The 12,712-nt window shown below is 35.7% G+C and overlaps 1 protein-coding gene across 16 annotated transcripts in view; it reads left to right on the forward strand.

Moving 5' to 3' along the window:
• ptprk (protein tyrosine phosphatase receptor type K) overlaps positions 1 to 12,712 on the forward strand; it is a 222,837-nt gene that overhangs the window by 139,225 nt on the left and 70,900 nt on the right. For all 16 annotated transcript variants that reach the window (XM_073817108.1, XM_073817107.1, XM_073817113.1 and 13 more), the window contains one exon: positions 11,228 to 11,530. In XM_073817108.1, coding sequence (XP_073673209.1) covers positions 11,228 to 11,530 — 303 coding nt within the window. The remainder of the gene's footprint in view (positions 1 to 11,227; positions 11,531 to 12,712) is intronic.

Genomic DNA, 12,712 nt, shown 5'->3' on the forward strand with positions numbered 1-12,712 from the left:
GTGCTGCCGGACTGAGGACCTGCCTTACAACCACAGCCTCTATTTAAATGTGTGTGTGTGTGTGTGTGTGTATCCACAGACACTGATGCATTGTGAAATGACACAAAGCACTGCCTCATGGGAAACAATAACGCTTGCTAATGAAATCAATGGCTTTGCTCTTTGCTGTCTTGAAATGTCACTCTGTGCTGGGTTTGTTGGTTGGAGGCAGGAGTTTTTGCAGTGTACGCTAGGTAGAGAAGACTCTGGTAAGCATGCAGTGCATAAATATACATTGTGAAAATAATAATACGAGATGCAGAATGAGTTGAATATAATTGGAAAAACATAAAAAAGAAATAGACTTTCTATTGCATGTCTTCACAACCAGCATACAGCGTAACCAGTAAAACAATAGTATTTCTTTTTATCCACAGCAGGACAGATAAATATATGCTCTGATTTGTTGTGTTCCAGCTCACAGCTTTCATTTATGCGTAGCATTCAGTACTACACTGCAAAAAAATGCTTTCTTGCTTAGATTTTGGTTTGGTTTCCAGCGAAAATATCTAAAAATTCTTAAATCAAGAAGTGAAAATTAAGTGAGTTTTCGCTTAGAACAAGCCAAAAAATCTGCCAATGGGGTAAGAAAATAAATCTTATTTCAAACAGAAAACAAGATTATTTTTCTTACCCCTTTGGCAGATTATTTTGCTTGTTTCAAGCAAAAATGTACTTAATTTTGATTTTTTTTTTTTTTCTGAAAAAAGACAATATTTTTTATTCATCTAGAAAATCCTTCTTGATTTAAGAATATTTAGGTATTTTGGCTGGAAACAAGACAAAAAATCTAAGCTAGAAAAGCATTTTTTGCAGTGTATGCTTTACAAACAGACTTTTTGCTCATAGACGGGTGAAAGATAAAATACAGTTGAAGTCAAATCTTTTGTAGAATCTGCAAAATGTTAATTATTTGACCAAAATAAGAGGGATCATACGAAATGCATGTTATGTTTTATTTTGTACTGACCTGAATGAGATATTTCAGACAAAAGATGTTTACATATAGTCCACAAGAGAAAATAATAGTGGAATTTATAAAAATGACCCTGTTCAAAAGTTTACATACACATGATTTTTAGTACTGTGTTGTTGCCTGAATGATCCACAGCTGTGTTTTTGTTTAGTGATAGTTGTTCATGAGTCCCTTGTTTGTCCTGAACAGTTAAACAACATTAAAATAATTTTGTTTTGTTTTGTTTTTTCAGCATTTTTGAGTGTTTAAACCTTTTCCAACAATGACTGTATGATTTTGAGATTTCACACTGAGGACAACTGAGGGATGCTTTAGAAGGAAACACAATGCATTAAGAGCTGGAGGGTGAAAACTTATGAGTATGAACTTATTTTGCTAAAATAATTAACATTTTGCAGATTTTGCTAGGTGTATGTACACTTTTGACCTCAACTGTTTTAGTCACAAATACTGGGATTTCTGAATCACCTAAAATAACACTCACCAAGCATCACATGTAAGTAAAATAATGATAATGAAAAATGCATTACCTTATTTTTAAATTAAATTTTGTACATACAGTTTGATAGCCGGTTTTCTTAAGATTTTTATTTTATTTTATTTCAGGCCCTGTTTCCAAGTCTCCACCGAATAATTATCCATTTATTACTAATTTGAGGCAGGTTTAAGATAAGGAATAATGAAAAAGGGTACTAGTCATTTTCTGACAGGACTTTATATAATTTATATCTTAAACCCTTAAACACAACACAATACAATGCATACACTGCAAAATATCCATTTCTTACTTAGATTTTTGGACTTGTTTTCAGCCAAAATATATAAAAATTCTTAAATGAAGGATTTTCTAGACGAGCAAGAATTTTCTTGTTTTCAGAAAAAACACCTCAAAATTAAGTGTGTTTTTGCTTGAAACAAGCAAAATAATCTGCAATGAGGTAAGAAAAATAATCTTGCTTTTTGTATGAAATAAGATTTTTTTCTTCCAAGCAAAAACGCACTTAATTTTGACTTTTTTTTTTTTTCTGAAAACAAGACAATTTTAACTCGTCTAGAAAATCCTTTTGGTTGGAAACAAGATTAAAAAAAAATCTAAGAAGAAAAGCATTTTTGGCAGTGTAATCCAAAAATATGGAGAAAACATCTGTGATGAATCAATACAAAACAATTCCTTCATGTTAACACAGCTTACTCTTTTCACTCAGACTTTTCTTCGAGTGTGTAGGACAGACAGGAAGTGTGTTTTTGAGACACCGCCACTTGTTGTGGAGCGAAGAAATCCCGTGTGTGAGGTGTGGACGTGTCTGAGGGAAGTGTGTTCGGATTTGATCATGGAGTGTCTGATCAATAAAGCTTTATTACAGAGGAGTAATGCTTTAATCTAGCAACTTAATGCAGCTCTCCACTCGTATTGATCCCGGCTCAGAGAGACAGGAAGAGGGAGGCTGGTAATTGTTGGCAGGAAAAATGTTATCTGTGTGTGCGAGAGTGTGTGTGGTTCTGGGTTTGATGGGCCGTGCCAAATCAGAGCAATTCATTGCTGTTCACCACTACGTTTTATTGCTTGCTTGACATTTAAACTGATGGAGGATGTCAGGGATCTATCAGCTTTCAGCTCGCCACTTAAATTCACGCTTTTTCCAGCCTGGCTGAATTGATCACGGGTCGTGGGTGTGAATTGGATGCATATAAATTTCCTCTCTCGTGGGTTTTACTCGACAGTGAGTGACATCTCCTTATCGCCACGACAACGGTCATGTTGACCCGCCCCCCTCCTGTTTAAGAGTTCCACAATCGTATGATCGCCATTGAGAGCTTTCTAAGAGTGTTCTCTTTTTTTAAGGGTTTTTAACATGTGAATGTGTTCGTGGGTACTTTAGTTATTGACAACAGTGTTGGGTGTAATGCATTGCTAAAAATGTTTTTCTTACTGAAATTTTTTGTCTTGTTTCAAACCAAAATATCTAAAAATTCTTAAATCAAGTAGGATTTTCTAGACCAGTAAAAATTCTAAAAAGAAAAAGTCAAAATTAAGTGAGTTTTTGCTTAGAACAAGCTAAATAATCTGCCAATGGGGTAAGCAAAAAAATCTAATTTCAAACAGAAAACAAGATCATTTTTTCTTACCCCATTGGCAGATTATTTTGCTTGTTTCAAGCAAAAATGCACTTTATTTTGACTGGAAACTAGATAATAATTTTTACTCGTCTAGATTTTTTTTTTTTTTAGATATTTTCCAAGGGAAAAAGTGCCATTTGCTTAAAATTAGTAAAACTGTCTGCAAGTGGGATAAGTAAAATACTTTTTGTTCAGATAAAAACCTAAATTAAGTGCATTTTGCTTAAAAAAAAGCCTAAATATTTTGTCATTTTGCTTATCTATTAAATGCATCTTAATTTAAGAATTTTTAGATATTTTGACTAGAAACAAGACAAAATACTATTAAAATGAAATCTATATCGATCAGTATTAACCATTAAAATGAGAACTACAGTACATGAAATGGCAGAGTGTTTGTTTGTGGTGTCAGCCAATCTGATCTTTTAGCCTGCACTCTTAAAAATAAAGGTGCTTCACGATGCCATAGAAGAACCTTTTTTGTCTAAATGGTTCCATAAAGAACCTTAAACATCTCAAGCACCTTTCTGTTTCACAAGAGATGGTTCTTTAAATTTATTTTGTGGAACCAAAAATGGTTCTTCTATGGCACCTTTATTTTTAAGAGTGTATGTTCCAAATGCAAGTGAAAATAATCAAATGAACTTTCATTTTTCAGTATTTTATAGTAGACATTGCCACAAGATTCCTTTTATATCTAAAACACTGTGGGGTGGAATTTACAGCTCAAATAATGATAGCAAATCCGTGAAATAAAATGTCTCTTAGCGTGACATCAGACTCAGGTCATACCACCCACTGCAGCCTCTCCTGCTTTATTGCTTTATTAGGATTCTGCATGTACAGTTGTACGGCTGCTGTAATCCTGATGAAAAAATCTCATTTAATAGAATAAACATCAGGATCGGTGCTTGTGCGAGCGGCCGATCGATTGGAGAGTGTTTGTCTTCGTCTAATACAATCACAGCTGTAGATACATACATTTAATCATCAGAAAAGAGCAGCAGAGCAGACCTGAAGGAAACAGAAAACAACAACAGCAGAATTAGCAGAAGATTGGAGAATAATGAGTGTGTTTTAATGAGCGTTGTTTGGAAACGGTATGTGCACTGCAAAAAAAGCCTTGTCTTACTTAGTATTTTTGTCTTGTTTCTAGTCAAAATATCTAAAAATTCTTAAATTGAGATCAATTTACTAAATAAGCAAAATGACTTAAGATATTTAGTCTTGTTTCCAGGGAGGAAAAAACGAAATTAAGTCAATTTAGTTTAAAGCAAGTAAATTATCTGCCAGTGGGATAAGTAAAATATAATAGAGCAACACGATTTTCTTAACCCACTGGCAGATCATTTTACTTGGTTTACACTTAATTTAGTTTTTCTCCCCTGGAAACAAGACTAAATATCTTGCATCATTTTGCTTTTTTTAGTAAATTGATCTCAATTTAAGAATTTTAAGATATTTTGACTAGAAACAAGACAAAAATACTAAGTAGTGTGTGATTAAATTCGTAGCTTTTGTTTGCGATTCAGCACTGCAAAAAAATGCTTTTCTTACTTAGATTTGTTGTCTTGTTTTCAGCCAAAATATCTAAAAAGGTTTTTCTAGATGGGTAAAAATTATTTTCTTCTTTTCAGAAGTCAAAATGAAGTGAGTTTTTACTAAATAATCTGCCAATGGGGTAAGAACGTTTTTTTTTTTTTTTTTTTGAAACAGAAAACAAGATTATTTTTCTTACCCCATTGGCAGATTATTTAGCTTGTTTCGAGCAAAAACACACTTAATTTTGACTTGTTTTTCTGAAAACAAGTCAATAACTGTTACTCGTCTAGAAAATCCTTCTTGATTTAAGAATTGTTAGATATTTTGGCTGGAAACAAGACAAAAAATCTGAGTAAGAAAAGCATTTTCTTGCAGTGAGTAGAGAAGGATGTGATACATCAGGCCGTTCACTGCAAAAAAATGCTTTTCTAGCTTAGATTTTTTGTCTTGTTTCCAGCCAAAATATCTAACAATTCTTAAATCAAGAAGGATTTTCTAGATGAGTAAAAATTATTGTCTTGTTTTCAGAAAAAAAAGTCAAAATTAAGTACATTTTAGCTTGAAACAAGCAAAATTATCTGCCAATGGGGTAAGAAAAATGATCTTGTTTTCTGTTTGAAATAAGATTTTTTTTCTTACCCCATTGGCAGATATTTTGGCTTTTTCTAAGCAAAAACTCACTTAATTTTGACTTTTTTTTCTGAAAACAATAATTTTTACTAATCTAGAAAATCCTTCTGATTCAAGAATTTTTAGATATTTTGGCTGAAAACAAGACAAAAAAATCTAAGCTAGAAAAGCATTTTTTGCAGTGTTTTAAACCTTCCCTGAGATGACTGACACTTACGTAATGACTTGTTTTGAGCTGAATTGGTCCTGGAGACGTGTCTTGTTCCAGTCTTCCAGTCTTGTTCCTCCTCTCTATTTGATTGTGTTTTCATCAATTATTTCTGAATAAGCGTGTTGGCTGAGATAGAGGTGAGCGGCGTACAGCTGTAGCGTGGAGAGAATGAGAGGACGAGGGTTGAATATTACTGTGGAGGGCTGTTATTAGATGTGTGAGGGGAGAATGGAGAGGTCAACAGGTGTCTCCCGTCGGCCTCTTCCTCTATTGCGTCTGACCTCAGGGCCGCTCCGCGAGCAGTTCTCCCGCCGCTCTGTCACGGTGGCAATGAGGGGCCGGCCCTAAGTAAGTCCTGACAAATGTTTTGTCATCTTGCAGGGTCACCGGTGGCACAGCTCCAAATTAAAACCTCGAGGAGACTTTTCTGTCCGGCCGCCCGGCCCTTTCTCACATTCGGATGCCAAAGCCTAACATAAAACAAAATCAAATGAATTTCCAGACTTTTCAGTGTGCGAGTAAGAGACTGTAGAACCCTCTGAGATAAATTGCTTTTCTGAATTCATCGCAGCTGCAGCTTTCAAAGCTCAGTAACAAATCTGGCATCTTTAACAATACATTTCAAGCCTATTACTATTAGAAATCTATTTTAATTGACCTCACGACAGCATATTAATAGCTTATTGACTGTTTATTAGTACTTATAAAGCACATATGTGACAGTGGACCACAAAACCAGTCATAAGTAGCATGGGGATATTTGTAGCAATAGCCAAAGTTAATTATTGATTTTTCTTTTATGCCAAAAATCATTAGAATATTAAGTAAAGATCATGCTCTATGAAGATATTTTGTGAATTTCTTACTTTAAATATATCGAAACTTAATTTTTGAGTAACATGCATTGCTAAGGACTTAATGTGGACAACTTTAAAGACAATTTTCTCAATATTTAGATTTGTTTGCACCCTCAGATTCCAGATTTTCAAATAGTTGTGTTGTCGTATTGTAACAAACCTAACAAATCATACATCAATGAAAAGCTAATTTATTCAGCCAAAAATACATTGTAAGGGTCAAAGTTCTTCTTTAATGCCAAAAATCATTAGGATATTAAGTAAAGATCATGCTCTATGAAGATATTTTGTAAATTTCCTTCCATAAATATAAATTAATATACCTTTCTTTTTACTAATTTACTAATTACTAATTTTAATTTGTAATATGCATCGCTACCTTCATTTAGACAACTTTAAAGGCGATTTTCTCAATATTTTGATTTTTTTGCACCCTCAGATTCCAGAATTTCAAATTGTTGTATCTCGACCAAATATATAAGCTTATTTTTTTAGCTTTCAGATGATGTATAAATCTCAATTTCCAAAAAATGGACTCTTATGACTGGTTTTGTGGTCCAGGGTCACATATTAATGTCTTATTCTGCATTCTAGATCCCTTAATCCACCTCATACCTAAACTTGTTAACTATTAATAAGCAGCAATTTTTTAGGCAAAAAGTCATAGTTAATAGTGAGAATTCGTCCCCAAACTAAAGTGAGATCAAATCACTTCAAATGCAGTTTATCAATGTGCTAAAAACAGAAAGCACAAGCTTTTGCATCAGGTTGTTGAATCACTTAATATACAACAGTAGAAGTCAAGAAAATAGTAAATAATACAGTTCACTTTGGCCGCACTTGTAAAATGAACAAAGGCTGAATGAAAAAAGGACAGCAGATGCTATTAAAATTATTTATAATTATGCACAGTTTCCACTATTCCCTTCCTTTGCGCAAACATAGAAGTGTTTTGCTTTTGGACTGTCATTCACAATGTGCACGTTTAGTAGTCAATGTGATCTGATCCAACAGTTGCATTTGTTAAGATTGGATACCTATCCCAAATACATACCAAAACAAAACCTGTTTAGCATAAAGATGGGAAAGTTTATGTCACAGATATTTCAGACAGAATGGCAAATAACAACAAGGCTTCTCAGCGCAATGGTTTGATTGGCTGTTTTTGAGAGTCGCAAAAGAAAGGAAGTCGAAGCTTTGAAAGCTTGTCTTGGAACTCCTGTTGTTTGGTTTTTAAATGTAGAAACACGTCTTGAGTTCTTGCTATTGGACATTGACACTAAATCTGCCTAATGATACAAGTCTTCCTCAACCTGACAATCCACCACAACAATAACAGAACAGCAATTGCTTTATCTCTTTCTAATATAAGGCCAAAAATCTTGTTTTCTTTGCTTTCCTGAAGATCCCTGACAATCATGAGTCAGAGAAAGTGTCACCCAAAGGGATGATGGGAAAGGCTCTGTTATTAATAAGCTCAGAGTAAACAGCCAATCGCTGTTCTGTGTTAACAAGTTCCTCATCTGTATTCAGAGCGTCTCATTTTAATTAGACTACATGGAAAGAGCCTCCTGAGCTGTGTGTGCGTGTGCGTGTGCGTGTGCGTGTGCGTGTGCGTGTGTGTGTGTGTGTGTGTGTGTGTGTGTGTGTGTGTGTGTGTGTGTGTGTGTGTGTGTGTGTGTGTGTGTGTGTAACTTTCCACCACCCAGGCCGCGCTGCATGTACTCAGTGTGTACTTCCTTTCTCGGTTTCATTTAGTCTTCTGCCCTCAGCGTGGCTCAGTTCACATGTCACCCACTGATCTGGATTTCTGCTTCTGTTGGTCCCCAGAGTTTTCTCTTCTTGCATCATGTTCTCTCACCTGCCACTGGCTTTCGTTTGATGCCCTACTTACATTGTTTTTCATGTTTACATGGCTTTCTAAAACAGTTAACTGTGAGTGGTCAGTGATGGCATTCTGTGAACCAAAATTTGTGCATAATCAACATAATTGACCATTTCAGCTGATTTTCTGCGAGGGTTGTATAACTTTATGCTGTTTAATCCTTGTATAATAAGTACTCAATTATAACTGTATACAGTTTTATAAAATAGTAATTATATCCAAATCTTAATATTAAAATAAAATATTTTAAACATTTTTCTATAAAATGTGCACTCTTATCAGTTTTTGCTGTTATGCTGTTTGTCGATTTCGTACGCAGTCTTGTAGTAATGTTTAAAAAATCATTAAGAAGACCTTTTTCCTCAAGATATTAAATAATTATGTACTTACATCAAAAAATGAGTACAATGTACTTAATGCATTGCAAAACAGTTTTGCTTCGATTAAGGTGGGATATGGCTAAGGTTAGGGGCAGGTTTGGTGGTATGGGCAGGTTTAAGGGTGGTTTAGGGTGTAAGAGATGGGTCAACAGTGGTAATTACAGAAACTAATTACAAATGTAATTACATATAGGTTTTTTAAACAATAGAAATACAGTGTAAAAACATGTACTGTATGTACACAATTGTAGTTAAGGCCACCTCATGTAAAGTGGGACCAAATAATTTTTAGAGAAAGTAAGCACAGAATCGACTTCTGCCACAATCAGTCAAGCATCAGCCACATTTGCATGTGTATCTTGAAAAGCGGATGTTTTGAAAGGCCATCTAGTGGTTTAGAGGAAAATAATATCAAAGGCTCCTTTTACCCCGGGCCGTCTTTAGCCCCGTTGTACCTTGTTCTACTTTGTATTTGTATTTACTTGCATAGCACTTTTCACAATAGACATCACTTTGAAGCAGCTTTAGAGAAAGGTCTGGACAATATTACACAATGATGATGATACAAATGTGTAATCAAAGTGCCATAACAGATGCTACTTACGTTTCGTTGTGACTTTAATTATGCTTTAATAGTGCTGCACTAAATAAATACAACATTCCTACATTTTAATTCTGACGATATTTTCTATCATCATTGTGTAATTTCATATTGTCCAGACAAAATAAACAACTTGTGTGCTTTATTTTCACACTAAATCCATTGCTCCAAAAATGTTTAATACAAACGTATTTATGTTTTTGCAATCGTACACTTGGGCACAGTGAAAATCACTTTTTTTTTTTTGCCCCATTGTACCCTCCACAAATATGTGGATGCAAACAATTCTAGCTAGACAATGATTTCAGTTCTGAATTTATTGATTATGTTCAGGTATTTTTCCCAATGCAAACTAATGCAACACTAAATATGCAATAAACTTTCAGAGTTGCCACAGGGGGCACTATAGCAGACATTTGCCTAAACCATGTTAGTCTATGCTCAGTTTTGTGTTATCTGAATAATAGCACATGTGGTTGAATGCTTAAGACATTTGAATCAAACTGCATGAAAATACATTGTTACTGTGGCTGTGGAAACCTCCAGTGGGCTCTTGCATTGATGTGTGTGTTTCCAAGTGTAGCAACAGCTCAATACTAGATTGAGTGTTTTAACATCTGGTCACTGACCCTACACACCTCAGCTCAGTCCTGCCTGACTCTCAGGTCAAAGGTTATATAAGGCTTAGAATAGACTCGGTTGAGCAGAGGCTAGACTTTATTGAGAGGTTTTCTGATTTATGACTGTACACGAAGGTTACAGTTTAGATAGAGTTAAGGTTAAGTCAAAGATTAATGTTAGGGTCAAAGCGTACTGGACATACAATAATAGCGAAATCTACTACATCTGCAACTCATAACTAACCATCAGCACGGAAAAAACACAGTTTTATCGCAGAGTAGACAGCCATATGCATTCACCACTGCATGTTTGTCGCATGCTGTTGCATGATGCAGTGTGTGCGTTTGTGCAGTAATGCCACTGATGAACTGTTTGGCACAGGTGAATCACTCTGTTACAGTAATTACAAGGCATCTCGGAGTGCTGCACTGATGCATTATGGGGAGGCGTTATAAGACTCCTCTCTCTCACTGATGTATTGGCTAGTTTAGAGATGCTTCAAATGTCTGCATCTGTGTGTGTGTGTGTGTGTGTGTGTGTATGAAGGAGCCTTTATCTGGTCCACAGGTGCCTCATTTGCTTTCACAACACTTCCCGTCTCTCTCTCGCGCCGCTCGTACCAGTTCGCTCTCACTTTTCACTTCAACCTTATTTAATTTAAACACCAGAAAGAGAAATTTAAAACCAAATGCTGTGGTTTGTGTGGGTTTAAAGCATTTACTCTTGTTGTTTGTCTGTGCGGCTTTTCAAGCAGAGATTAAAACTAAACAAGGCATCTGAATGCTGTCATAAAAAAAGTGATGAAATGATCTGTCTTTTATTAGAATGTTAAAGCTGCTATGAAACTTAAGTATTGTGACATGTAGCTGAGATTATGAGACTGCGTTTTGAATTACCTTTGTGCATTCAAAACTAAAAGGTGAAATAATTGACCATGAACATGAATAAATCATTTATAAGAGCTGTAATATATTGCTTTAAATGGTTTGGGTGGCAATAAGGCTTACTGACCTGTAAGATGTTGACATAAAATGTCATGGAATGTCCACAGCTGACATTCAGGTCTCTCAGATGCAGAAACAATCACAGAAGTCATAACAAAAATGAGGACTGAGATGAGCTGATATAGCAAGCAATTGTGGAACAAATCTAAACAAATGAATGTGTCTGTATCATGTCACCGCACTTTTATTTTGCCTCCAGGAGGGCGACAACTTCTGGATTACATTTTAACAATGAGCTGTATTTGTGAATCACCAAAATACATTTAGTTCTCCTCCTCATATGTACAGGTGTTTCAGCATACGAATCCTGCTGAGTGTGAAAAGTGTCTGCTATTGTAACCCGTCTCTCGTCTTCTCTTTCAGAACCCATGCGGACCCCCAAAAGTCTGAAGATCGCAGAGACGCAGGCGCGCTTCATCGCCGTGGACTGGGAGTCGCTGGGCTACAACATCACCCGCTGCCACACCTTTAACGTCACCATCTGCTACCACTACCATAAAACCCCCAACCAGAGCAAAGCCGACTGCCTGGAGATGGACCCCAAAGCCCCCCGACACGTGGTGGGCAACCTGCCGCCCAACACCAACGTCAGCCTGAAGATGATCCTCACCAACCCGGAAGGACGCAAAGAGAGCGACGAGACCGTGATTCAGACAGAGGAAGATGGTATGAGCACCCACATCAATAAAGCAGACACTTCCCAACCCTTTTTGACCACAACAGTATTAATTATATGTGTCCATATAGATTAAAATAACTTTTTCTGAGCCATTTCATTCTTCTAGTTTGAAAACCAAAGTTCCTAATATATGAGGTAAATGCGTTAATTCGAAGTTGTGGCTGGCTTGAAAGTACAGGTCTGCGTTTCTCTACATTATTCTTGAAAATTAACTGTATGTTCAATAGGGCTGCCCTTGACTAAAGATTTTTCTGATCGACTAGTAGTTGTACCATTAGGGGCACATTTATTGATAACCCGTAGGAATCATAATAATGAGCGCACAAAAAGAGCTTTCCAGAGTCGCACCGGCTGATATAATAATTATAAATGTGTCAGGAAAAAACAGCAAGGAGACTGCATTTAATGTTTTAATAATTTATTTATTTTTATTTTAAAATAGTGCTTTCTTTGTTTTCGTTTTAAGAGATTAAGTCGGCGACACTGACTCTTCATCTCCGCAGTAGTGATGCATCTGTATGCATGTTTTACATGGATTACATAATTTGAGAGTATGTGCTTTCTGTTTGAATTGTTTCATTTTAAAGTAGGCATTTCGCTCTCGATAGATATATTTTTCATGTCTGTAAGGCAAGTAGCCTATACGCAGAGTTTAGAAGTTTTGCGCTCAAGTTCACAGACACTGAGACGGCACAAAGCACATCCTCTGTATGCTTTTATTATTTTACAAAAGCACAACGTTTCGTTGTTATTCTGAGTGCATACAAATAAACGTAGAGACTTTAGACCATGACAGTTGTCACACCAAACACTTGTTGTCATTCAGACAGAAATGGGTTGAGGCTCAAGACACTACAGGTGAACAGGGTAAATGTTTTGGCTATTATCATCACGAATCCAATAGTCATTAATAGAATATATGACTTCCGTTGCACGTTCTTACAGAGAGTACTTGAGACTCTTGTAAATTACATTTTGAAACTCGCAATAAATGCAGTGGTCAATCACAAGCTCCGAAAGTGTGGATATAATCTAAAGAATGCATGTTATGGAAGCAAAATAGCCCAAAAACTCAAACCTGAACTGTGCATGAAAAAAACAATGGTTTGCATATAGTGTCTTGCCTCAAAAAAAGATATTTAATTTTTTTTTCATCGTTTTAGCTTATT

Source organism: Garra rufa, chromosome 13 (genome assembly GCF_049309525.1).
Source record: "Garra rufa chromosome 13, GarRuf1.0, whole genome shotgun sequence".
NCBI lineage: Eukaryota > Metazoa > Chordata > Actinopteri > Cypriniformes > Cyprinidae > Garra > Garra rufa.